At 41.5% G+C, this 27927-nt stretch overlaps 3 protein-coding genes across 3 annotated transcripts; all 3 read left to right on the forward strand.

Moving 5' to 3' along the window:
• The first annotated feature begins 3115 nt into the window (after positions 1-3115).
• On the forward strand, positions 3116-9026 carry LOC146646527 (G protein-coupled receptor family C group 6 member A-like). Its single transcript, XM_085392344.1, has 6 exons — positions 3116-3303; positions 3386-3680; positions 3853-4614; positions 6435-6647; positions 6727-6841; positions 7905-9026. Exons 1-6 carry the CDS (start codon positions 3116-3118, stop codon positions 8840-8842), a joined length of 2511 nt encoding a protein of 836 aa, XP_085248470.1. The 3' UTR covers positions 8843-9026.
• A 9882-nt stretch (positions 9027-18908) lies between these two features.
• On the forward strand, positions 18909-20318 carry LOC146646528 (uncharacterized). Its single transcript, XM_085392239.1, has 6 exons — positions 18909-19235; positions 19357-19445; positions 19520-19628; positions 19705-19813; positions 20028-20098; positions 20217-20318. Exons 1-6 carry the CDS (start codon positions 18909-18911, stop codon positions 20316-20318), a joined length of 807 nt encoding a protein of 268 aa, XP_085248365.1.
• Positions 20319-24721: 4403 nt separating this feature from the next.
• On the forward strand, positions 24722-26845 carry LOC146646529 (uncharacterized). Its single transcript, XM_085391534.1, has 2 exons — positions 24722-25892; positions 26074-26845. Exons 1-2 carry the CDS (start codon positions 25131-25133, stop codon positions 26716-26718), a joined length of 1407 nt encoding a protein of 468 aa, XP_085247660.1. The 5' UTR covers positions 24722-25130; the 3' UTR covers positions 26719-26845.
• Positions 26846-27927: the final 1082 nt, after the last annotated feature.

A 27927-nucleotide genomic window follows, 5' to 3' on the forward strand; every position in this document is an offset into this window, starting at 1 on the left:
GCTCTCTGAGTACAGCTTGCTAATACTGGTTGGACTTCTTTCAGACCTGCCTCAATACAGCAAAAATATTTACAATGCAAATAAAATGCATTTTGCATATTATTCAAATACAGTTGGCAAAAATATCCCTTTATAAAAAGGGAACTGAATCAGGCAGGTGATTTCTGACACTTGGCCTCTATGTCACCACTGGAGAGATGAACATGGTTATTTCTTAAAGCATATAGTTAGGGCTGGACCAGGTGAGCCTGAATCCTCCCTTACTGCCTCAATACTTAATTGCACAAATTCACCAAGGAAATATTTGTTGCGGTTCTTGTCATGTTCAAGTTTACTTTCCAAAACCATAAATATACCATTAATTTAAATTCACATGATTTATTTTATTAAATGCGTGCAAATGCTAACAGCAACCATTTAAAACTAAGTTTATTGTGGAGTATTTCTTCTCTTTTTCCCCATCGTTTCTGGATTTGTTGAGCAGATTAGATCAGAACTAATTGCTGTTTCTTCCTTTAGTTTTTTAAACCAGTTCTTTGCGTTCATAATATTTGACTGAGTAATGATTATTATTGAATGATTATTTGATTTGATTTGATTTGATATACCTTTATTAGTCCCATAAGGGGAAATTTCATGTTAAGGCTGCCGACCTATTGCACGCAATGGCAGCGCCATCTTACCCTCCGACCATACATACATTACACAAAAACATCACATGGGGAAGACAGGTCAGAAAGGTATAACAATGTTGTCAACTGAAAACAATCCTTGTTTATTGGGCTTTTTGTACTGGGTATTAGACATTGCCTTTAACATTTTTTTTGTCCCAGACACTATTACAGGTAGTGACGGTGTCTGATGAGATCTTAATTTTTTCTTCAGAAAGTCATTTAATGTTTTTTTTTTTTTAAATTTATTAAGAATTAAGGGATATAAGAAAAGGCTAGATTATCTCTCACTGAGTGTGATTTTTGACTGAGTATGGTTGTTTTTTTTTATAAGTATTGTCCCTGGTGGCGATAGTTATTTCATCGTTGAGAGTTTAAATGAAGTGCAGTTATTGTTTATGGAGAACAGTTTGTCACTTACCTCAGTGAAACAGTTTGAGGATTCTGTATGGGTTAGTGGGTGGGTGAGGTGGTCCATGAATAAAGTACTTACTAATGTTAGCTTTTCAGAACAACTTTTAAATTTAACCTCCTTATTCTAACTGGTGCTTTCATTGCAAAACTGGTTTTCTGTAAGAATTGAATTGATATATCTTTATTAGTCCCACAAGGGGAAATTTCATAAGGCTGCCGACCTATTGCACGCAATGGCGGCACCATCTTACCCTCCGACCATACATACGTTACACAAAACATCACATGGGGAAGACAGGTCAGAGAGGTATAACAATGGAAAATGCACCACATGAGGAAAGATAAGGAGAAAAAAAATAACTCCCCCCAGACTGAGCTCCAACAGGGAGATCAGTTTGAGAACAGAAAAAAAACACCTCTGCACATAGCACATGAAAAAAAATTGTTAATACACCAAAGAAACACATGACAAGCAACAGGGGTAGGTAAAGGGTGAGAGACCGCCGAATTAGACAGTACATGCGGGCCTGCGTGCGCTGGTCTCCTTGATCCACCGTCAGCATCGGAAGGGAATAAGCGTCGAAGGCGTTTGGAAAGGGAGGGGGGATGAGTGTGTGCATATCAGTGTATATGTATGTGTGTGCGTGTCCAGAGTTCAGCTGAGACAGTGTCCTTCGCCCTGCTAGGCTAAGTAAACAGTCTTCCAGCCAACCCAGGTGGCCTTGCATGGAATGGGAAGGAACAGACTAAACACAGTCGTTATCAGGGTGTTGTTGTTCAGCTCCAGCCTTGAGACCGCAGCTGGCGCCAAAGGGGTATCCGCATGAAGTGATGGTGCTTTTTACTTTAGTGCAAACAGCTCATATGAATTTCAAAGCAGTTCTAGAGTCCAACACTGGTCTCTCAATCTCCCGTTGGAGAGCCGTGGAGAGCCATACTTGCGTTCTGTGATGTTGTCATTTCTTGTGCTCAAGGAGCCAATTCTGAGAACGGCAGTGTGCCTCCCCGAGATGTCATCCAATTTGCACCCAGAGATGTTATTCCGAGCTAGCCCTTCGAGATGTATCCAGTCTGCAGTCAGAGATCTTATTCTGAGTATTCACAGCAGCTGTAGCCTCTCCAAGATCTTATCCGTGCTGCACTCAATGAGCCCATTTTGAGAAACTCACGCCTCTCCCATCGTTCCAATCCCAGCGGGCAGCCTTGTGGGGGTTTGAACAGCCGGTTCCGCTTTCTTAATTCTTCGATAAGTCAGGGCCAAGCCAGCTCCGATCAGCCAGAACCCTGTTACCATGGTTCCAAATAGGTAGATATCTTCAGCACTCAGGCTCACCCAAGCCCAGAGACCAGTTGATCCAATCCATAATTCCTCTTTTAGGTTTTAGAGAACAGACTGTGAGAGAACGTGGCAGGGAAAAGTAATACAAAAAACACGAGACTAAGAGGCTAAGCAGGGAAGCTAAGGGAGAGGAGGAGAGGAGAAAAGTGCGACCGCCTTCGTCAAGAGCAAGAGCAGCGTTTTTCTTTTTGCAGGTGTTTTTTTTTTTTGCAAGTGTTTTTCTTTTTCCAGGTATTTTTCTTTTTGAAGCATTTTTCTTTTTGCAGGTATTTTTCTTTCAGCAGCATTTTTCTTTTTGCAGGTATTTTTCTTTTTGCAACATTTTTCTTTTTGCAGCATTTTTCTTTTTGCAAGTGTTTTCTGAAGTTGCAGTCCGTTTGGCCTCTCAGGGCCACCGTATTTATGCCTATTTCTACTCCTGTTTGAATATGTTATGTATTATCATTTAGAAAAACTTGGAAAAAATGTTTTTAATTTATTTTAACATGTTGAAACTAAAACCTAGACATCATTGTCTGTGACAAATTCAAATCATCTTGGTCTTTTCGTGTTTGGAAGATTAAAGAGGAACTCATTTGGATTGCGTTACAGAAACAATCTGATGATGCAAATGATAAACGAGTAGAAGTTTTTTATATAGCTGCTGTACAGGAACCTGGTCATACTGAAAAGAGAAGATAGACACATGTAAATGTTCTACCTGTGCGTATCCATGATGTTTTTAATGTGGTTATTTGTCATGAGTGTGTTTCACTCCTCTTTAGGACAGAATAGTTTTCTCCGTGCATACTCTCCTGGGAATATCATCATTGGTGGACTTTTCCCCATTCATTTAAAAACTAATAGGACTAACACTTCTGCACCTCTCTCCTGTAGTGAGTAAGTACAGGCTGAGTTCATCAGCTCATTAGTGTCAAATAGATGATTTGTGAATTTAATCTGTCTTCTGTCAATCTTGCAGCTATGGTTTAAAAACATTCCTGCACAGTCAAGTGATGATATATGCCATCAACAAAATCAACCTACCTAACATCACGATAGGATACGACATCTATGACACTTGTGGAGATGTCGGCCTCGCCTTGAGAGCAACTCTCCAGCTGCTGAAGAATCAGTCAGACCCAGAAAGCTGTTTAGTGCCAGCAGATGCTCAGTTCAAGTTACTTGAACCCAAAACCAAGGTGGTGATCGGGGAAAGGTACTCAGAAGTATCAATAGCTGTTGCACGACTTGTTGCTCTGTCTTCAGTTGCCCAGGTTTGTTTTCTCTTTTTCTGTCCTACAAAGCTCAGTTAGAAATATAAGAATCTAAATTTGATGAAAATCAATAATATCAGCAAATACATAATCTGTCTTTAGATTTCCATGCTTATGTGTTGAAAAATCTTTAATGAACTGTTTTCATATATGCTCTATGTCTGTTTAACAGATTAGTTATGCATCCACAAGTGAGCTGCTGAGCAGCAAGTTCAAGTTTCCCACTTTTCTGCGAACCGTGCCTAGTGACAAATATCAGACAAGAGGTATTGTTGAGCTGGTGAAGATATTCCATTGGAAAACAGTGATTATTGTGGGAAGTGATGATGAGTATGGGAAATATGGCAGTGATAGCCTTCAAGACAACTTCAACAAAAAGAGCATCTGCATTGAATTTGTTCACATCTTGTCCGCTGATTTTACGACAAACAATAATAGCATGGACCAAACTGAACTGAATGAACTACTGGAAAAAATTCAAAACTCTTCTGCTGAGGCCATCATCATCTTCACAAAGGAGACTAATGCAGAAATCATCCTGGAAGCAGCTATTGAACACAGAGTCAACAGAACGTGGATTGCAAGTGATGCATGGTCCAGCTCTTCAAAGATCTCTGCAATGTCAGACATCAAACTGGCAGGAGAAGTTTTTGGGTTCATATATAAGCAGAAAGAGGTGCCTGGCTTTAAAGACCATGTCATGTCGATGTTTAATGGAACTAATAACACAATTCTTAGAGATTACCAGACGCAGCATCTACTTTCTTTAAATAAGTCTGAAGAAGAAAGAAACCAATATCTGGCTTCTTACATCGACCAGGATGAATCTTATGGTATCTATATAGCAGTTCGAGTCATTGCTGAAGGGCTCAGACGCTTGCTGAAGTGTAACGACCATCTGTGTGAACGAAGCTCCAGTTTCACAGCCTTAGAGGTACAATAAAGATAGCTTGCCAATTATTAATTATTTGTCTTTAACAAATATTTTCAGTTACATAAGAAGTTTGTGAAATTTTGTCTGTCTTTAAAACATGAAACTTAACCAGAAATTGATATTCTTGGAGAAAAATCAACCATAATATTGCCAGGAAATCATTTATGCTGAATGGTACAAACAACATACTTTTTCTTTTCTTTTTTTTTCTTTTTTTTCTTTTGCCTGTCCCGTTTGGCTCTTTTGCCATCAGAATTATTGTCTAAAGGCAAAGAAAGATGCCCAACGGATTTACTTTACAAAATTGACCATCCCAGCCTTGCCATAATGGTCCATTTGATTCACCTTTTATTGTTTATTTTATTTTCACTTGCTGAATACGGGACAGACTTGACTGGGGGAAAGAAAAACAGCCGAGAAGAGGGACGGGGATAGAGGGCAAAAAACAAAAACCAACAGAATAAGCAGCGAAAAAAAAATACATATATCGATCACCTGGATCACCTGTTGAGAAAGAAAAAAGAAAACAAGCAGAAGAAAACAAGAGTAATAGAATAAACAACATCACAATGATATATGGGAATATGACAGTAAATACTAAATATTAAACATTATTGTGCAGCACATAGATCAACAGAACACAGTGTGCTTTGAGGTAGGAGCCAAAAGGGGTGTAGTTTGTGTGTGTGAGCACCCGTGTGTACACCTGTGACCATGGATGCGCTTGTATTTAAAAGGTTCCTTCATGTAATGATCTGCTAGAGGGTGTGGGGGGGCCATGGCCCCGTCCCCCAGGGCATGAAGCAGGTATGGAGGAGATCAAAACTCCAGACATCCAGAGGCCCCCAGAACACAAGAGACCAAGGAAGACCAACAGAGGGGCAGCCGCGCCACTGTCCCAGAAAGAGCTGAGGAGAGTCCCAGATGAGGGCTCACTCAGCAGCCGCGGGTTGCAGTGACGTGCCCGTGAGCTCGGTCGGCAGCCAGCTGTGCCTGAGTGACCGAGCCCCAGGCCGAGAGGCCGGGGGCACCCCACCTCCGAAGTGGCCCGAGCGAGCCCCAGGCTCCAGGCCCCGATAAGCGGCCACCAAGGAGTGAGCCGGCGTGTACCTGGACGCCCATCCCGGGACACAAAGAACCACCAACGCACCGATGTATGAGGGAGTCTGCTACCAGCAGGGGAAGTGGTGGTGGGGGGAGATAGGCCTCCAAACCTTGGACGTTTTCATTTTCACTTCCTCTTTCAGCGAAACTGCACATATTTCAGCAGCATGGCACTTTACTAAAATCACCCTAAGCTGTCTTGCCTGCAGTCCAAATGTTCAATCATTTAAACCAGGGGTGTCAAACATATGGCCCGCGAGCCAGATACAATTATATCCGGCCTGCAAGATAAATTCATTATCATTATTATTCATTATTATTCTGTTACTTAAATATGTCTATATTTATGTGTGGTCCCTACAAAAATGTCAAAATCTCAGCTGAAAGTCCAAACAAACCATTTCAATAACCTCCAAACAGCTAACAATTTAAAAACAACAACAACAACAATGATTAATATTAACTTCTTAAATTTTAAATGATTTGCAAATTTTCCAATTTTCTTTTACACAATGTTGCCCTTTTTCTGGGCAGAGATGTTACACATTCCACAGCACCCACTGCTAAACTATCGACATTTGTCTTGTTTATTGGTAGATATGTAAGTTTTTCTTAGAAAAGGTTAAACATTAAAATTTCAAATATATTGCAGTTTGTGATGATTTTATTTCATAAAAATGTCTTTCTTCCTTTATGATGTTTTGGTTTTTTCACAGCTTCTATCGGAAATCCAGAAAGTAAACTTTACTGAGAACAACACACAAATATACTTCGATAGTGATGGAGATCCCAGTTTGGGATATGATATTGTATACTGGAACAGGTCTGATTGCAACAAGAGTATGATAATACAAACTATTGGAGAATACAGTCCAGATGGAAAAATTACAGTCCCAACAGACCTTTTCAGACACCTCATAAATGACATGGTGAGATGAGTTTTTAACATTCATTTATGTCCCATTAAGGTTTATGAATCATGTACTCATGCTACTGTTTCTTTTGCAGGTCTCTGTTTACAATTGCTCAAAAAAATGTGAAGCAGGACAAGGATTTACATTAAAAGGAAAGTGTTGCGGAGTTTGTGCTCCGTGTGCAAGTGGAGAGATTTCTGATGGAAATCGTAAGTCTTTTATTCCAAATCTAAATTACACTGCTCAAAAAAAACAAAGGTAACGCAGATCTGAATGAATGAAATATTCAAAAACTTTGTTCTTTACATAGTTGAATGTGCTTACAACAAAATCACACAAAAATTATCAATAGAAATCAAATGTAGCAACCCATGGAGGTCTGGATTTGGAGTCACACTCAGGGTCCTGGGTCTCCTGACCTAGTGTTTTCAGTTCTTTGTGATTTTTGTGTTATGTCTGGTTCATTTGTGATTTATTTTATGCTTCCTGGGTTTTGATCCCCTCTTGTTTCTCTGTGCCCTCCAGCATTTGGTGAATGTAACGATTACTTTAGTCTTCTGTGTTTAAGTCTTCTCTGTCTGTTTGTTCCCCCTGTGTCGTTGCCTTCTGTGTCTCCCTCTGTGTGACTGTCTATATCATGATGTGCGTTATTGTGCTTTGCTCCCACCCCTTGTGTTCTGTGTTTTCGTCTTCCCTTCGTATATTTCTTCATTCTCTCTCTCTCTCTCTCTCTCGCTCTCTCTCTCTCTGTACTTCCTGTGTTACGTTTAAGGTCCATGTCTTGGTGTCAGCGTTTTCAGTTTCGTGTCCTCCCATTCCTGTCAAGTGTAATTGTCCTCAGCTGTGTTCCTTGTGTGCTTCCACTTCCCTCATTACCCTCTGTGTATTTATGTCAGAGTCCCCCTCTGTTCCGTGTTGCGTCGTTCCTCATGCTATGTGATCCTTTGTGTGCCACTCTGTGGAACGTTAGATTATATTTTCCCAGTCTAGTTTAGTTCATCATTAGTTGTAACATTTTCCTGCGTCTACAATAAACTGTCCTTTTGAGTTCATTCCCGTGTTGCAAGTCCTGCATTTCGAGTCCTGAGTCCAGATGTAATTTTATTGCCTATCTTGTCTTCCTAAATGTGCAAAGTGCATTATGCATTCATTATACTTGCCTGTTTAATATTAATTTATGATTGCAGCTTCTTTTTCTTTCCAAATGATTATAGGATAGGAAAATATTGTCTTCTTTACTTGTGCTACTTGTGTTTTTGTTTCCTTCTGCAGATTCAACATGCAAGCATTGTGAAGATGGGGCATATTCTCATCCTGAAGAGAATACATGTTTGAAAAAAAGTGATGACTATCTCGATTGGGAAGATCCCTTCTCAATCATTCTCAGCTCCCTTGCAGTCGTTGGGATCATTGCTACCGTTGTGTTTGCTGTTCTGTTTGCAGTATATCTTAAAACTCCCATTGTGAAAGCAGTTGGAGGTTATTTGTGTTTTCTGGAGCTTTTTGCATTGCTGGCTGGCTTCTGTCTTACATTCACCTTCATAGGCAAGCCTACTGAGAAGATTCACTGTGTAGGTGTTCCTCTCTTCGGCATAGCCTTTACTCTCTGCATCTCTTGCATTCTGGCAAACTTGCTTCAGATCTTCTTGGGCTTCAAGTTTGACCTTAAGGCAGAGTCTTGGATAAAGAAGCTGAATAAGCCATTGGTGGTGGTGACCATCATCTCTGGGATTCAGTTGGGCCTATCTGTCTCATGGCTGACCAAAGAACCACCACATCCTGACAATAAATCTTTAGATTACACTATCCTATACAACTGTAAGATTGAGCCCCATACATACTTTATAGCCATGTTAGTCTACAACACTTTCTTGGGCCTTATTTGTTTCCTGTTTGCATTCAAAGGTAGACAGCTGCCAGATTTGTACAAAAATGCTTCTTTGATCACCATCAGTATGCTGCTGTTTGTAGTCATCTGGATCATCTTCCTCCCCATTTATTTGACCTTGACAGGGAAATACCAACCAGCAGTACAAAGTGCAGCCATCCTCACTTCCTGCTTCAGCATCCTTGGTTGTCATTTGGCCCCGAAATGTTATATTATGTTGTTCAGGAAAGAGCTTAATCATGAGCGCGCCATTGCTGAATACATTAGGAAGTTTTATGAGCAAAAGGGTATTTCTGTGGTCCACTCGCAGTGTCACACTTAAATTGTTCTGCAAAGGAATGACTCTTCCTGTGATGACGTTTTAATCAATATGTCTTTCTAGCAATTTAATATGTGATTTTTCCATAGGCTGTATATAAAGGATGAATGCAGCCACTGCCACATTACCTATTGGTTAGTGAATTCCTGTTGTGAAGCCTCCAGCTGAGTTAGGGACTACGTTGGGAAGGCAGTATCTCTTTGGCTCATTGGCACCCTTCTGATTAATCCCTTTTTAAATGTAATTTACAAAATGAGCTATTATTGTGTTCAGCAAGTCTAATTTAACCCTAACCCCCTAACTCAGGGGTCGGTAACCCGCGGTTCCGGAGCCGCATGCGGCTCTTTAGTCTTTATTTTGCACCTCCGGGTGGTTTGGGAAATGAAATTAGAAGTATTTAGCTGAAGTGTATTTTATTTGTGTTTAGTTCTTTTTTTAACTTGTAGTTCTAAATTGGAAGATTATTGTGATTTTGAAATATAAAAATAAAATTATATCTTTTTTTTTTTTTCATCGCTCAAAATAAGCGTCACACTCGCGGAAGCCGGTATACCCGCCGAAACGTCGTGCATTTATCGAGACTTTCGAATCCAGGTAGGCCAATTATGGATCTTCGGATCCATATTATGTCGGCAGCTGTTCTCCACCGTGAACTATGTTAAAAACAAACACCGGGGCTCACGACTCACAGATGACAGCTTACAGTCCTGCGTGAAGATGAAAGTGACTTCGTACAGCCCCGATTTGCAGACGCTGTGCGCAGAGGTTCAGGAGCAGAAGTCCCATTATAAAGATATCACGGCAGACCCGAAGATGTTTGCATGAACATGCTTTTCAGCATCTCTTTATCGATCGCTTTTCACACACGGTTGTTGTACGCATACAGCCGGCTGTAACTTTTCAGCTCACAGCCCGACAACACAACAGCAGAGAGAGCACAGACGTTAAGGCGGCGAGGCGTGATTGCGGGTGCCGCTCAGGTGCGTCCGCCTCCCCTGCAGCGGCGCTGCAGACCACGCCCCGCAACACACATTAACCAGGTAAAATACATATTTAGGGAGAATTTTGCAAATATATATATATATATATATTTTTTAGCAGCATAGTGCTTTTTTTCAAATTATTTTTTAAAAGTCAGGTCAAGGCTCCAAAAGCCCAAAGGGTGGCGGCTCACAACAGTTTTTGTTTGCTACATGGATCATTTTAGTTCAGCTGGGTGTCTTTCCTTTTGTTATATTTCTTTAAGAGTTCAAAATGTGTTAATTACATAAATAAAATGTAATTTTCTCTGTAGCACTTCATGGATTTCATAAGCAACACACCTTAGTTGCTCTGTGGATTCTTTTAAAAAGCAGTTAAAAACTTTTCTGTTCAAACAAGCCTTTTGTTGATCTACCTATTTTATATTCTTTACATTATTTACATTTGATCTTTTAAATTGTGTATAATGTCTATTGATTGTATTGTTTATTTTAATATTTGTGTACAGTGCTTTGTGACTGCCTGTCTGTGAAAAGCCCTTGATAAATAAACTTTACTTACTTACTTTAGTTGTTCACACCAAGCATAAAGGTAAAAAACACAATATATACAGTGTTATCTTCATTTTAGATTTCAAAAAGTATTTGCGGCTCCCAGTGTTTTCTTTTGCGTGGAAACTGGGTCCAAGTGGCTCTTTGGGTGTTAAAGGTTGCTGACCCCTGCCCTAACTAAAATGAAGGAATCTTGGTTTATATCAAATCAGCGTATATATCAAAGCTCATCTTGTACAGGGCTTGGTGCCCAATCTCGGGAAAACAGGGAGAATGTATGAAATAAGATCTGCCTAAATAAAATGGCATATGTTACATTAAAAATAGAAAAGATGTGTGATAAAGGTACGCCTAGCCTGCCTCCAAACAGCTGAGAAAGAGGGAAGGCAAAATTGACACAACACACAGACAAGCTAGTATAGTAGTGTAGAGACTAGAGTAGTGGGTAGACTACACGTCTTTGGAGCAGAGGATTGCAAGTTTGATTCCCACCCAGAGTGTCTGTATCCAATAAGGGTCCTTAGGCTAGGCTAGACTAGACTCCCTACCCCGCTGCTAAGCAATCAACAAGGTCTGTGTCAGGTGTTGTGGAACCAGGGCACCTTGACAAGAAGGAAGGTACAAATTAAGTGCTATGGCAAGGGGGAGCCAGGACGCCAGGTCAGGGGGAGTTATCATCACCCCCACCCCCATGTTAGGTCTGCTAGATGTTAATGCAGCACTGTGTACAATATCTGCACCCACCATTATCGAGACTAACTACAATAGGGCAGCAGTAATCAGTGAGATTCTTGGCTGAAAGGGCAGGAGGCTAAGATCAGGGTAGCACAGAGGGAGGTTGCAGAAGTACAGGAACCTGTCCATACCTGCCAAGCAACAACTACACCAGAGAGATCAAAGGCAGGAGAATAAACCAGCTGTTCTCCACAGAACCAAGGTATTCTGTGGAGAACGATGTGGCCAGTGGATCCAGTAACCATCACAGTGGCAGACAGCCAACATGACTTTTAGCCCGTGCCCTGGAAAAAGAAGGCCAGTGTGATGGTTACTGGCCATATTGTTCCATCAATCTCTCTGGCGTAGTTGTTGCTTGGCATATCTCAGGTATGGTTCCTGTACTTCTGCAACCTCCCTCTGTGCTACCCTGATCTTAGCCTCCTGCCCTTTCAGCCAAGCATCTCACTGATTACTGCTGCCCTATTGTAGTGATCTAGTTAGTCTTGATAGATATTGTACACAGTGCTGCATTAGCAGGGGGGTGGGGAGTCGAGTATAGCCTAAGATACAGACTCTCCGGGTGGGAATCAAACTTGCGATCCTCTGCTCCAAAGACGTGTGGTCTAACCACTACTCTAGTCTCTACACTACGAAACTCGCTTGTCTGTGTGTTGTGTCAATTTTGCCTTCCCTCTTTCTCAGCTGTTTGGAGGCAGGCTAGGCGTACCTTTATCACACATCTTTTCTATTTTTAATGTAACATATGTCATTTTATTTAGGCAGATCTTATTTCATACACTCTCCCTGTTACAATATATATATATATGTATATATGAATAAACAGAAATAAAAGCAGGAATAAAAGCAGCTGGACAGTGTAGTGGTGAGACTACATGCCTTTGAAATAGGAGTTGCAGGTTTGATTCTCACCTACAGTGTTTGTATCCAGTAAAGGTCCTCGCTAACCAAGCTTAACGCAGAGAGAGAACTCTAACAAGGTCCACGTCAGGTGTTGCGGAACCAGAGACGAAAATACCGAGCTGCTATGTAAATAGGATGATGGAATTTTCATCCATAAGTGTGTGTATGCAACGAGGACTCCAGATACCTCTGTGATGACTTTATGTTTCTGTAAGTCTTGGTAACACACGCCCTTCCGTTAGCACTAATTAACTCGTCAAAAACAACCATATCAGAATGATTAATATAAGAGCAAACCTCACACTTTGCCCCCCAAAATGTGTCATCTGTTTCAGTGAGAGGTGATCATCAGTCTTTCTGAAATGTAATTCACCATGCCGTCATTTTATACAACACGTTCTGCTCTGCTCTGAAATAACTCGAGAAATGGGTTGAATATTGGTTCAAACACGCAGATTATGCAGAATGTTTTTACAATTTAAATCCAGCACCAGTAACCAAAGCTGAAACTAAGAACGGAGATCAATCAGGGTAAAAACCAAACATTCATCAGCATCAGCGGTTAAACATGGACCATTTGTTACCTTAAATAATTTCACTTTTTCATAATGAGAGGCACAAATTGGGGTTTGTAGAGTGCTTTGGAAAATGTTTTGGTTGTAGTTTAGTTGCAGTCCAATAGGCTCTCGTAACCTGGCTCCAGTTAAGGAAGATTTAGGCAGGCTGTGACCTGTGCATAAATAAAGTAACATACAAATAACCATTTCTTGGATGGAGCCACTTTATTTCTTCATCACTGGAGTCAAATACTTTCCTCAGGATGATGTAGATGCACAGAGAGTATTCATAAAGCTCACAATTTAGACTCATAAGAACAATGTTTATTTCGATTTTGAATTAAAGGAAACATGAACTATTTTCACTCAACAGAAAAATAAAGGTGGCACTTTCACAATTGCTTCACCTTTCAAACTAAAAAATAAAATAAAAATTATGTGTATTTTGTGCAATTCCCCCAGAAAAAGATACCTTTGATGTCAATTAAATCCAGCCTGGGAAAGCTTTCAAATAAAAAGGTCAATATTTGCTGAGATAAACAACAGCTGCATCTTACCTTCATTGGAAAGTCAATACATCTTTATCTGAGCATCATCTTCCTCTTGAGTCATTTAAAACAGAAATTCTCTCAGCAAAGTGGGGCACAGACTTTTTCAGCCATGTATTTGTACAATCAACTGCACAGCCACTCATATTATTTTTCAGATAATTGGGTTAAATGCTTCAGAGGGCACAAACAGCAAAAACATGGCCTGGAGGTCTAATGAAGTGAAGGCCAGCAGATAGAGCAACCTGAGCTAGCCCCCACCTGTCTCTCAATGAGGCCACATCCCTGAAAAGGGAGAAATTGGCCTGTGCTAGGCTGCTAGGCTAGCAGTAAATTAATGTTATCCCATCAGAGCAAGCAATGCAGCAGTGCTTGTCAAGTAAACAAGAAAATCAACTAAAACCTACCAAAGTGAAAATTATCTCTCTAGCCTATTGTAAGCTTCTTGCCTGTTGCATCCATCTTTTCGAATACTGCCATCTTGTGGCCTCTGTGGATAACAAAGCACATGTGCTCTCAGAACATTGAAAGCAGAGTAAGCTGCCGCCTCTCAACTCTCACATGAACTCCAGACCTGCATTCACCTCTTCCCTCTGAAACCCCTCACACCCCCGACATACAAAAATCTGAACATCGCCCTTTCACTGACTGCTCCACCCCCATTTGCACACCACAAACTCTTGCCCACAAGGACTCTGACTCTGTTGGACACTGTTGTTTATGTAAGATTGTATTGTCTTGTATTGTGTTGTAGGGGAGACCGGGGACAGTTGTAATTATTTTTGACATTTCTGTCTGTAGCTTGGAGCTCTTTTAAGGTAGTGGATTCATAATGTAATGGATAGTATTTACATGTCTCTAAATAGTACAGCTATTTTCTCTGCATCACAATTACTCATTGCATGGTATGGTCTCAAAAACAAAGAGTGAAATATTACAATTCACCTCATAGTCTGGGTTAGTTGTAACATATCCTGGGGTGAAATGTAACACAATGAAATAAGGGTACTGACAAAATCTTAAAATGTAATCTTTTTTATTCAACACCTGAATGCACCTAGAACTATTTATGTAGCTGTGTGTGTGTGTGTGTTACGACCCCCTCTGCTAGGCGACAGGTGGGGGGGCAAACATACACAAGCCCGCTCACGAAATCAGAGTAAATAAGGGGTTTTATTGCAAACGTTAAACTGAAAACCGACGGGGCTGTTCAACAGACCACTGTGCAAATAATTAATACACAAAGAAAAGAACAGGCAAGAATAAAAGCTAAAGGTTAACTAAGGTGAGCCACTCTTCAGCCATTTATACTCCCAGGTGCAGACAATCAGCCAGTCAGTTGGTCCGGGAGTGTTGTGGGATCTCCAGGGAGCCAATCGTCCGTGTGGTCTGACACACTTCATTCTGCATAAAAGAAGGCTGGCACGGATCTCCCAGTAACCAATCACTCACGAGTCATAGCACACTTGGATTTGCATGAGAAGAAAAAAAAGCAGTCTCACTCCCTCCAAGGCCCAGGGCCGTAACAGTGTGTGAGAGAGAAAGCAGAAATCTAGCTTTTGAATCCCCCAAAAAAGACAAATTATGGAATTTCCAACTGAATATTTCATTAATTTTGGTTGGTCTTCCTTGAGCTTGGCCTCATTGGCTCAGTGGGCATTGTAACCTACAACTCTTGCACCAACTTTTGAACATAACAATGAAGCTGAAAAAATGTGGTTGATTACATTAAGAAGAACTACTTTTTTTCATGGCTTACCTTGGTGTGGTTTGCAAAGTGCTTCAGAAAGATGAGGAAATCTGTTTCTTGCACCCATCCTAATTTATTTCCATTACCAGTACTTCCTACTGGCCCATCTCTGACAAAGTGGTCTGCATATAGTATGCGTGGGAACACAAACATTGGAGGAATTGTGTTGCCAATGGCATTAACCGCATGTACAAAGGTGACCAGTGAACCTCCCTCTGCTGATGTCATTGCCCCAACTTTTTTAATATAAGTTAAAGTAATAGTGTGGTAAGTTGTAATATTTGCGTGAATGTTACAACTAGCTCAGGCTGTTGCTGTTACAACTAACCCAGACTCCTATAGCCATGAACTAGCTAACATTACAGACAACAGCTAAAACATTTGCACTAAAGACCTACACAGATTATATCCCCATAGACATACAAATAACATAATTTAAGTTTGATGAGTTCAACTGCAAAGCAGATAATGCTATTAGAAATTGAAATAGAGTAAAAATAAATTTTAAAATAAAACCCCAAACAAACACTTTTTGGCATACAAATGACTTTTTTTCTTCTTAAATTGTCTGTGTTTGCCAAAATGTGCAAATTTTTCACATGTGATAGAAGAACTGAGTTGGGCATTTACAGGATGAATCACATCATTTGAAACTAAGCCCTGATTGGAGAGATTGGAAGTGTTACAACTGACCCACATTGCAACTATCCCCAGTCTCCCCTACATAAGACTTTTATTTTATTTTTATCTTTAAGTTATTCGTTATACACTGAGGGCCATGGGAGCATTGCTATTTCAAATTCCTGTGTATGATCAGTACATATGGTCTTTGACAATAAAGCTGATTTTGACTTTGACTTGACTTTGCTGACTGCTTGCTGCACAGGGAGGAGTGGGGCGGAGCGGTGGAGGATCCTCTGGCTGGCTGGAGTGGCAGCAAATAACCATTTAACAAAATAAAAACAAAACAACAAAAATACCAGAAATTATGATATAGATTTATAATTTGCATCAATGTGTTTTCTAAATTCTATCACACACATATACGTGAAAAGTAAGCGCAAGGGCACTCGTATGGCGTTATTTTTGTAGCCCTATTCTGAACGCACGTAAATAATCTTTGCAAGTACAAATGTTGCATTTTGAGGAGAATTTTTTTGGAGCAAAGAAAATCTTAATTTGAGCGAACAAAATTAATTGCCGTGTGCAAGAAATGTATTTCAGAGTTTGCGATTATCCATATACACACACACGCACACAATAGCAGCCCCTCTCGCTCAGTTGTTGGCATTTGCTCTTGCTCAGATCTCTGCTCTGTGTGCTGAGAGACATCTGCGAACCTGCTCTCAGTGTGTCGCTCTCACTCTAAACATCTCTGCTCCCTGCAAGCTCAACTCTTATTATACACCATTAAAAATGTGCCACAAAAAACAACCAAGCAGACTTGGATGCAAAAATTCTGATTGGTTGTTTTGGTCTAGCTACTATTGCATTCCAGAAACACTGTCCAAAATGTAGCTAAATCCAGTGGAGTGGTTTGGTTTAAACCTGATTGAAACCCATTTTACATCATCTTTCAAGTTTACATAGTTTGCAAGTTAGCTAGTGTCAGTTATCAGGCTAATATTAATGTACAAATTTATTTTATGTTACTTACATGTGATATCCTTAAACTAAGTAACCACAGAGGGAACTGGGGCCTGCGCCATACAAACTGGCACTACTCTCAAACAGCTTTGGCCCCCTGGTGCATAAATCCCTGCTACATTTCATTCATAATGTTGCCAATCCAAGCTCATTATGTACTAATTATTTTGTTCTTGTTTGTTTGTTTGTTTTTTGCTAATACAACCTTCATCTCCGTAATCAACCACAATTGCTGAATATTGCCACAAGGGGGTGTCTAGTTCTAGTCACCAGGGTCTGGAGCCCACATCCTGTGGGATTTAATCAACAATACCCCATGTTATAAACTGTGAATAGGGCTTTGGAGCGTGATGTCACGGGGGTGGGCGTGGAAAGGATTTTGGCCCGATCCGCCATTTTGGGGGTCTAAGTAAGGAGCGAAAGCATAGCCATGGTTCTTACTTGCTGTGTTGTCGGCTGCAATGTTCGATCTTACGACCGGCACGGGAATAAGTTTGGATTGTCTTTTTATGCTTTCCGAACCTGGAAGCAACATGAAGGAGCTCATGTATCGGATATTACCAAACGAAGGCGTCTAGCCTGGATAGCAGCCATGAGACGAGCTGATATCAAGTTCTGTTACGTCTCCAGATATCAGTTGGTGTGCTCAAGACATTTTCATTCCGGTAAGTTCTAAATATGTTCACATCACACTTTATAGCTGAATAATATCATCGTTGGTGGTCTCGGAAGTTATAGAAATTGCGATCAAACATCGAATGGAGTGACTTGATTGGTTGATGTAAAGACAATAAATGAAATGAGACAGGAAGGACACAAATTGGCGTTAATAATTTGCCCGATTATCAAGGTGTTAATTTGCATGTACTTTACAATTACGGGCATATAATATGATAACGTTATTTTAGCAGTTCAATGATAAATGTATAACATTAATTATGGTGGGGGGTGGACAATGGCTATTTCACTCGATGCACTCCAGCTGACTTACTTTGACGACGTACTCAGAGTTTGGCGGCTTGAAAATAGCCAAATCTTGCACCCAGCCATTTGTAAATTGGATGTGCGCCTCCAGTGACTTGTAATTACGAAACTGGTTCGCTGTGTAAGCGCTTACTCCACAAACAAGATACGTGAAGATATCGGGGTAGGACAGTGCCGGTGTTCTGACAAAACGTCCTACCCATCAAGCTGCCCTACTTGTTGTTACTGCGCATGCGCACAATTCAAAACGGCCATGTTTCCGGTGTAAATAGTACACGCCTATTATTTCATCCTACCCCGATCTTGTGCCGATCTCGTTGCTTTCGAAAAAAGGTTTGTATTATAAGTTTTACTTCTTTATTACAGATGATAATTGTTTACCTTAAGCTGCTCACTTGAAGTCATATTCCAAGTGTTTATTTTGTGCTTTTCAACTTCTGCAAACCTTCTCAATTTATTTTAGTCCTCCTGCAGTTACTGGACACCACGCTCCGTTGTGTCAATTTTCTTTTTTCTTTGAAGCTCAACTCAAGACTTTGCAGCTTAATGAAAATAGAAAGAAGTGTCACAGCAGCATATCACCCTCAGACAAATGGCCTAGACGAAAAGACAAATGACAACATAAAAAGGTATGTTTTATTTGTATGTAACATTTCATTTGCTTTTAAGACACTGTCACTATTGTGTTTTTTTTATGTCCACATGTAGAGCCCTGAGAAAATTAGTCAACAGTCAACAGAATGACTGGGATGTGTATCTGGATGCTACACTGTTTTCTTTGAGGTCCAAGGTCCACACCACAACCAAATACACACCATTCCGTTTAATGTATGGGAGAGAAGCTACATATCCTTCTGAAGTTCCTGTTGAAGTCCCAGTAAGTGTTATTAAGGAATTCTATTTATGCAACAACTATGATAATGCATAAATTAAATGTAATCTTAATTGGAAATTGTGCATATTGATATTGGCTGCAGCTTTAATCTTCTCTGCTTAACTTCTATATGCAAGATACATTTAAAAGATAAAGAAAGTGACTAGTTACTTCTTTATATTTGTATCTTTATGTAAAGTAATACATCTTGAGGAGACCGTTAAGTATAATGTGTTCACCTATGGAAGTGTATCAAGAGTAAAAATGACTATACAAAAAATGATATGAGTCTATCTTTGTGGCTTTCTGTGCTCAAAGCTTTATAATAGTATATTTACTTTTAAACATGAGTTATTATAGTTAGATTTTTCAGTTCATGTTTCACATGCATTATTTGTCTTTATGATTTTAATTGTAATTTAAAATGTGAAAATTTTAGCTGTCCTCCATCATTCTCCCTGAGGAGTCGAGTTACGGTGACTTTGTATCTTCTACAAGAGACACACAAGGGCAAGTTAAAAAAAACTGCAGAGGAAAATATGGCAAAGTCCCAAGACTTACAAAAGGAAGCCTATGCCAGACGAGTCCAGAAGAAGTACAGAAACCTTGTGTACAGCGTTGGAGATGAAGTTCTTCTCTTGAACATGAGGAAACGTGGAAGGAAGGGAGGAAGGTTTGATCCAGATTTTTCAGGACCCTACACCATTCAAGACATCGCTGGCAAATGTGTGAGATTAAAAAACACGGAAGGAGCAACTTTAAAAAATCACTACAGCATTGACCATATCAAGCCGTACAGAAGAAGCCACCATGTAAATGTCATGTGGTTGTGCCCTGTGAACTTTGGTATGCACTGGATTCTTGTGGTATGTGTCCATTTAGTTATTAATTTGTTGTGAAGCAGTTTCTTGCTGAAAGTGTTATTCTTAAATAGGTTTTCAGTGGCAAAAACTATAGTAATTTTTAATTTATTAACTTTTTCTTTAGATTGTCAACATTTCTGCACAGAGAATACTGCTCATAGACCCCATGGGGAATGAAGGTGTTTATGACAGGAAAATTCTGCGCAACTGGAGGTATGCATGATACTGAGGTATTATTCTTAGATAAAACATTTCTTGTTTCATTACAAACATTTTTGTTCAAATAGGAATTTTCTGAGGATGAGAGGGCATGAAGACACCATGGAGTGGCAGTTACAGACTATGCAACACAACAAGCAACAGGATTCCAGCAGTTGCGGAGTTTTGCTGTTAAAGGTAACCCTTATTCAAATGATTCCATTTATTGTTAGCTACAATTAGGACTTTACATTATAATAATGAGAAATCTCAGTTTGCAGAACACTACCTTGCTTTTGGAGAGGTCAGTGAAGTATTAACCACTACAGAAGCAGTTGTGCTGGAGCGAATGCAGATAGCTTGCACCCTACTTGAACATCGAGGTAAGTCCAGTAAAGTCCTTATCACGTTAGAGTGTGTACTTCCAATTTAAATACTGCTTTTCAAACACTTTCAGATAAGACCCTTCTTTAAGTCTAATTAAAAAAATTCAAGGGACTAATTTGCCATGAAGTATTTGTGGAACAAATTTACTATTATTTTTTAAATAATCAATAAATAATGTTTGATTAAAACCTAACCATGAATGTGTTTCAGGGAACGCTGAGGATTACTGCATTGTTTGCTCTATGTTAGATGCTGACGCTGACCGCAGCATGATTGAAATGGTAAAACAAAACAAAAGAAACACATAAGTCTTAGTATCATTACTTGCTAATCATGTTTAAAATGTTGACTAATAGTATTCACCAAACATAATATGAGCTATTTATTTTTCCTTTCCAGGTGCAGTGTGAATCTTGCCAAAGATGGGCACATTTTGCATGTGCAAAATATAAAGAGAGCAACCAAGAATATAAATGCAAAAAATGTAAGGAAAACACATAACAACTTCTAATACAGTTTTTCTCAAATGTTAAAACACAAAAGCCAATCCTGTAACCCAAATGACCAGTAGTCTAAACACATTTACTAAATGTAGCCACCATATTCCAGTACCATAAACACATGTCACATGAAGACACAATTCACAAAACACAACCCTCCGTACTCATAAATCTAAACACATTTTTCCTTGCCAAAACACATGTTGCAAAACAACTCTGCTCATATTCTCAAATGAAAGCCCATGTGATGCAAAATGCTTGCCACAGTCACCAATCTGTGAACACAGGGAACACACCTGGCGTCAGTCACTACACACAACGACTCAAAATTGAAGACACCTGTTGCTAATGATGTGACCCCACCTATGAAAGCATAGTTTGGTGAAGATGCCAAACAATCAGAATGGATGAAGGCATTCGAGCGTGCGGAAGGAGAAGAGCTGCAGGCCAAAGAGGAAGAGGGGTTGAGATCAGAGGAGGAAGAGGTGAAGGCCTAAGAAGAAGAGGAGTTCGGAGTAGAGGAGGAAGACAAGGAGGCCAACAAGAGAGAGGAGAAGGTCCAGGTGGGAGAAGAAGACAACCTCGCACCATCATAACAGATGATATGCGAGCAACAGTAATTGACCATGTCATTGTCCATGGCATGACAATGGCTGAAGCGGGACGAAGAGTACATCCAAACCTGAGTAGGTCCACCGTGGCCACCATTATCAAGGCATTTAGACAACACAACAGGTATAGTAGGCTATTGCTTTCTTTGTCACACTACAGTTTTACAGGCCTGTGAAAGTGGTCTGTTACCTTACATGTAGTTTTACATATAAATCAGTCAATTGACAACACATGTTTCTTTCTTTAGAGCTGAAAGAATGCCACATAGAGGTGGGAGGGTTGCCATATTCACAGTGGCACAAGAAACCCTCATTGCAGATATGGTCCGTGAGAACAACTGCATTAGACTCCGAGAGATCAGAGACAAAGTCATTGCAGATAATGTAAACTTTGAGAACATTGATGCTGTCAGCGTGTCCACAACCTGGTTTACCTACAGCCACAATACACACCCCTCGTCCAAAGGCAGCCTGTCACAACGCGCTCCATCCGGAGATGGACCCCAGAAAAGGAGGATGCTCTGAGAGACTGCTATGACACCACAGACTGGGATGTGCTCCTGAGCCCACATGGTGAGGACATAGAGGGGGCGACACACTGTCTTACAGACTACCTCAACTTTTGTGTGGACACAGTCGCCCCTGCTAAGACGGTACGGTGTTATCCTAATAACAAACCGTGGGTAACACAGGAAGTCAAAGCTGTCCTCAACATGAAGAAGAAGGCTTTCAGGAGCAAAGTGAAGGAGGAGATGAAAGCAGCACAGCGGGAGGTGAAACGCTGCCTGAGGGAAGCAAAGGACACCTACAGGAGGAAGGTGGAGCAGAAGTTGGAGAGGAACAATATGAGGGAGGTCTGGAATGGTGTGAAAACCATCACAGGCCACAACACCAAGAAAAGCACAGTGGGGGGGACTGTGGAGAAGGCAAACGAACTCAACAACTTCTTCAACAGGTTTGACCAGCCCACAACCCCCCCACCCTCACCCTCACCTTCACTACAGAGTCCTCTCCCCACTCTCCTGCCTCCCTCGCTTCCCCCCCCTTCCTGACACCATGACACCCCCCTCCTCCAATCCTTCTCTCAGCAGCAAGACATCTCCCCCCCCTCCCCTCCTCCCAAACATCTCCCAGTGTCACAGTGGATCAGGTCAGGAGGCAACTGAGGAAGCTTCGCCCCAGAAAGGCAGCAGGCCCAGACAAGGTGTGTCCTAGGATGCTTAAGGCGTGTGCTGCTGAACTTGGGGAGCCGCTACAACGAGTCTTCAACCTCAGTCTGCGACTGGGGAGAGTGCCCGCCCTATGGAAGACATCCTGCATCGTCCCGGTCCCCAAAAAGAACCGGCCCAATGAGCTGAATGACTTCCGACCGGTGGCACTGACGTCACATCTTATGAAGACTCTAGAGCGGCTCTTCCTCAACCTCCTCCGACCACAGGTACAACATGCCCAGGACCCACTACAGTTTGCATACAAGGTGGGTGTCGGAGTGGAGGATGCCATCCTGTACCTCCTACACAGAGCCCACTCACACCTGGATGGGGGAAAAGGCACGGTCAGGATCCTGTTTCTTGACTTTTCCAGTGCCTTTACAGTTTTTGCCCGTTGCTTGAACACATTTGGCAAAACGTCGCTCATTGTGCCAAAACTCTAAACACAAGTAAACACGACACAACACTGGGAAATATACCATACACATCTGTGCCAAAATGAAACTCCACTCCCAAAACCTGAACTCTGCTGTCAAAACCTAACATTCCTCTGTCAAAATGTAACTCTGTTGACAAAATGACACATACTTGCATCATATGCAAACACTTACAGATCAGGGGGAACACACTAGTCTTCTTTACATAAAACACTGCAGTCCTTGATTTCCATTGTGTATTCAGAAGGCACATTTACAGGAGACACATTTCCAAACAACCAAAAACGCAAATAGACCTACTCAATAGTGTACATCGCAGTACCATGAATTCAGATAAAGCAAAAAAAACAAAAACCACAACACAATAATACTGCAATAGAAAAAACACTATACTGTAAACACAAAAAACCATGACAAGTGTGCATAAGTGGGCTCATGGATCCCGCCGTCTGTTGGGGTCTGGCCACAGGACCTCATCAACATCGCAAGCAGTGTCCTCTCCCGCTGGGCACCGGGGAAAATATCCTCTTGCATGTCGAAACCCTGTCACTGTTCCTCTCGAATGGGACTCTGTAGAGCTGCTTCATGGTGATGCTGAGTTTACCCAAGATGCGTCTGATGGTGGTGATGCTCACATGGTTTATGTTGCTGAACACTCGCCTGTCTGCAAGTATTTTCCGTCGTAGCTGGTGGAGACGGATGGCATTGTCTGCCCTCACTAGGTCCACAACGGCAAGTTCCTGCTGTTGTGTGAACAGGCGTTGCCGTCCTCCCCCAGAAGGTCTTCGGGTCATTCTGGAGGAATACAACCACATATTGTCATCGGTTTGCTTATTTTTCTTACAGTACTTTACTGTATGTACTGTGTCATCCACTGTACAACACTGTACTTCAATATAAGGAATCAGCCACTTTGGCTGCAAAAGGAGCATTAGCACCCCGTACACTTGATATGGTAATGTGATATACTGTAGAACAGTGCTATGGAACCATCTGAGTAGAGCAGAAGGTATGGAGGTGAAGACATACCTGTTTTCTAGTCGGAATGTTCGTATTACAGATGCCACTGTGAAGCGGCTTAGATGTGGGTGGACTCTCTGCCCAGCTTCCCTCATAGTCAGGCCATGGTTGATGACATGGTCCACCAAAGTTGCTCTTATTTCATCAGAAATATGGGTCCGTTCATGGCCTCTTCGGCCTTCTCCTCCTCTTCCTCCTCCTCCTCTACCTCTTCCTCTTGCTCTCCCTCCATCCATGCTTGCAAAGTTCTTGGAATGGCTACGCTGAGGGCTTTTTGTAGTTGGCTAATTGGTGTTCGGTTTTGCAAGTAGGTGCCTTCAGGTGTGTATTTGAGTGGTTGCAATTACCCGATGTGTTTTGTATTTTGGATACATGTGTTTTCCGAATGGTACCCTGAGATTTCATTTTGTGAGCGAAGTGTCTTATGTATGAAATAGAGTGTAGCATGCAGGACCATGTGTGTTGCATGAGGGAGTAGGTGTGTTGCATAATTGGTACTGGGGTGCAAAGCAGCGCTTTTGTTTAAGGTAGGGGTACATGTGTTTGAGGTATGGTAACAACAGCTTCACGTTGTGTTACTTTAGTCTAAGCATGGGTTTATAGTGTTCAAGCAACGGGCAAAAACTGTAAAGAAACCAAATTAAGGTTTAAGGTTACATGTCATGATGTTTTGGTTTAGTCACAATGGGAAGGGGCGCTTTGTTTAGATAATGTGTTTATTATGAGATAAATGAACAATCAGGTAAGGATAGGGCTTTGGAGTTGACGTCACGCCGCAATGCATTGTGGGAGCGCAGCTCCATTTTCGGGGTCTACGAATCAAAACAAATACACTGTGTTGGAACGACGACGACAAGAAACATGCTTAAAAGCAGCTCAAAAGAAAACGGACGGTATAGAGACCGATTGCGTCCAGAGGCGAAGCAGCGGTACTTGAAAAAAATAGAGTGCATCGCAAATCTGGACCCATATGAAATACGGCAGTGGAGTAAAGACCCAGACGACTTGCCGGTGTTCTGACAAAACGTCCTACCTTGTCAAAACATCCTACCGTAGCGTAAATTTATGGTCTTGTCTATCAATCCGTGCTACCTTATCAGAATATGCTACCTTACGTAGTTACAGTTTTTGCCCGTTGCTTGAACACTATAAACCCATGCTCAGACTAAAGTAACACAACGTGAAGCTTTTGTTACCATACCTCAAACACATGTACCCATACCTTAAACAAAAGCGCTGCTTTGCACCCCAGTACCAATTATGCAACACTCCTACTCCTTTATGCAACACACCTACCCCTTTATGCAACACACATGGTCCTGCATGCTACACTCTATTTCATACATAAGACACTTCGCTCACAAAATGAAATGTCAGGGTGCCATTCGGAAAACACATGTATCCAAAATACAAAACACATGGGGTAATTGCAACCACTCAAATACACACCTGAAGGCACGTACTTGCAAAACCGAACACCAATTAGCCAACTACAAAAAGCCCTCAGCGTAGCCATTTCAAGAACTTCGCAAGCATGGATGGAGGGAGAGCAAGAGGAAGAGGAAGAGGTAGAGGAAGAGGTAGAGGAGGAGGAGGAAGAGGAGGAGGAGGCCGAAGAGGCCATGCACGGACCCATATTTCTGATGAAATAAGAGCAACTTTGGTGGACCATGTCATCAACCATGGCCTGACTATGAGGGAAGCTGGGCAGAGAGTCCACCCACATCTAAGCCGCTTCACAGTGGCATCTATAATACGAACATTCCGACTAGAAAACAGGTCTGTCTTCACCTCCATACCTTCTGCTCTACTCAGATGGTTCCATAGCACTGTTCTACAGTATATCACATTACCATATCAAGTGTACGGGGTGCTAATGCTCCTTTTGCAGCCAAAGTGGCTGATTCCTCATATTGAAGTACAGTGTTGTACAGTGGATGACACAGTACGTACAGTAAAGTACTGTATGAAAAATAAGCAAACCGATGACAATATGTGGTTGTATTCCTCCAGAATGACCCGAAGACCTTCTGGGGGAGGATGGCAACGCCTGTTCACACAACAGCAGGAACTTGCCGTTGTGGACCTAGTGAGGGCAGACAATGCCATCCGTCTCCACCAGCTACGACGGAAAATACTTGCAGACAGGCGAGTGTTCAGCAACATAGACCATGTGAGCATCACCACCATCAGACGCATCTTGGGTAAACACAGCATCACCATGAAGCAGCTCTACAGAGTCCCATTCGAGAGGAACAGTGACAGGGTCAAAGGACTTCGAGCTGAATATGTACGGGTACGTGTAACTGTCCCTTACATTTACAATAGAGTATTGGTGAAGTCCAGTAGCAGCTGAATATGTACCATATCAGTACCACATGGATCTATTCTGAGAGCTACACAGGTACCTGTGTGATGGGGTGAGGGTGCTGTATGTGTAGCACTGTAGTACAGTGACATGTTCCCCTTTTTTTCAGAGGATCATGGCCATGGATGGAGCTGCACAGCCTCATGAATACATTTTCATTGATGAAGCTGGATTCGACCTGAGCAAAACAAGACGACGGGGTCGTAATGTAATTGGCCAAAGGGCAGTTGTGCACGTCCCAGGGCAGCGCGGGGGAAACATCACATTATGTGCCGCCATATGCCTTCGAGGACTTCTGCACCATCATGCAATGCTAGGTCCATACAATAGCCAACACATACTCACATTTCTAGATGCTCTCCATAACATAGTTGTACAGAACAGACCAGATCAGCCCAGGTTTGTGGTGATATGGGATAATGTCAGTTTCCATCGGGCTGCTCTGGTCCAGGCCTGGTTCACCGACCACAATCAATTTGAAGTGGTATACTTGCCCCCTTACTCACCATTTTTAAACCCTATCGAGGAATTTTTTTCGGCTTGGAGATGGCGAGTATATGACCGCCAACCACATGCCCGCATGCCTCTTCTGCAGGCAATGGAACAGGCCTTCGGCGACATTGAGGTGACAGCGATCCATGGATGGTTTCGGCATGCAAGAGGGTATTTTCCCCGGTGCCTAGCGGGAGAGGACATAGCTTGCGATGTTGATGAGGTCCTGTGGCCAGACCCCAACAGACGGCGGGATCCATGAGCCCACTTATGCACACTTGTCATGGTTTTTTGTGTTTACAGTATAGTGTTTTTTCTATTGCAGTATTATTGTGTTGTGGTTTTTGTTTTTTTTTTTGCTTCATCTGAATTCATGGTACTGCGATGTACACTATTGAGTAGGTCTATTTGCGTTTTTGGTTGTTTGGAAATGTGTCTCCTGTAAATGTGCCTTCTGAATAAACAATGGAAATCAAGGACTGCAGTGTTTTATGTAAAGAAGACTAGTGTGTTCCCCCTGATCTGTAAGTGTTTGCATATGATGCAAGTATGTGTCATTTTGTCAACAGAGTTACATTTTGACAGAGGAATGTTAGGTTTTGACAGCAGAGTTTAGGTTTTGGGAGTGGAGTTTCATTTTGGCACAGATGTGTATGGTATATTTCCCAGTGTTGTGTCGTGTTTACTTGTGTTTAGAGTTTTGGCACAATGAGCGACGTTTTGCCAAATGTGTTCAAGCAACGGGCAAAAACTGTAATGGCTCCGTCGTATAGGTAGGACGTTCAGATGGCCAATTCACACTTAAAAACTTTGAGTTATTTCGCTAGGACGTTAAGAACATGCTTCCTGCTGGGATTTATTTAGGTAGCATGTTCAGATGGCCAAATCACACTATTAAAACATGCTTCCTGCATAGTTTTATTTAGGTAGCATGTTCAGATGGCCAAATCACACTATTAAAACATGCTTCCTGCATAGTTTTATTTGGGTAGCATGTTCAGATGGCCAAATCACACTATTAAAACATGCTTCCTGCATAGTTTTATTTGGGTAGCATGTTCAGATGGCCAAATCACACTATTAAAACATGCTTCCTGCATGGTTTTATTTGGGTAGCATGTTCAGATGGCCAAATCACACTATTAAAACATGCTTCCTGCATAGTTTTATTTGGGTAGCATGTTCAGATGGCCAAATCACACTATTAAAACATGCTTCCTGCATAGTTTTATTTGGGTAGCATGTTCAGATGGCCAAATCACACTATTAAAACATGCTTCCTGCATGGTTTTATTTGGGTAGCATGTTCAGATGGCCAAATCACACTATTAAAACATGCTTCCTGCATAGTTTTATTTAGGTAGCATGTTCAGATGGCCAAATCACACTATTACAGTTTTTGCCCGTTGCTTGAACACTATAAACCCATGCTTAGACTAAAGTAACACAACGTGAAGCTGTTGTTACCATA

This window comes from Rhamphochromis longiceps, linkage group LG19 (assembly GCF_057381845.1).
Source record: "Rhamphochromis longiceps isolate RC_006_pf linkage group LG19, R_longiceps_female_GT1.1, whole genome shotgun sequence".
In the NCBI taxonomy this organism is placed as follows: Eukaryota; Metazoa; Chordata; class Actinopteri; order Cichliformes; family Cichlidae; genus Rhamphochromis; species Rhamphochromis longiceps.

What these genes read in the sequence shown, in the direction of transcription:
- LOC146646528 (XM_085392239.1), top strand. Translation starts at nt 18,909, where the DNA reads ATGGCAAAGTCCCAAGACTTACAAAAGGAAGCCTATGCCAGACGAGTC. An exon ending in AAAATTCTGCGCAACTGGAG is followed by an intron (nt 19,446 to 19,519) that starts GTATGCATGATA and finishes TTGTTCAAATAG; the next exon opens with GAATTTTCTGAGGATGAGAG. An exon ending in CACCCTACTTGAACATCGAG is followed by an intron (nt 19,814 to 20,027) that starts GTAAGTCCAGTA and finishes AATGTGTTTCAG; the next exon opens with GGAACGCTGAGGATTACTGC.
- LOC146646527 (XM_085392344.1), top strand. Translation starts at nt 3,116, where the DNA reads ATGTTCTACCTGTGCGTATCCATGATGTTTTTAATGTGGTTATTTGTC. An exon ending in CCAGTTTCACAGCCTTAGAG is followed by an intron (nt 4,615 to 6,434) that starts GTACAATAAAGA and finishes GTTTTTTCACAG; the next exon opens with CTTCTATCGGAAATCCAGAA. An exon ending in AGAGATTTCTGATGGAAATC is followed by an intron (nt 6,842 to 7,904) that starts GTAAGTCTTTTA and finishes TTCCTTCTGCAG; the next exon opens with ATTCAACATGCAAGCATTGT.
- LOC146646529 (XM_085391534.1), top strand. Translation starts at nt 25,131, where the DNA reads ATGGATGGAGGGAGAGCAAGAGGAAGAGGAAGAGGTAGAGGAAGAGGT. An exon ending in TTCGAGCTGAATATGTACGG is followed by an intron (nt 25,893 to 26,073) that starts GTACGTGTAACT and finishes CCTTTTTTTCAG; the next exon opens with AGGATCATGGCCATGGATGG.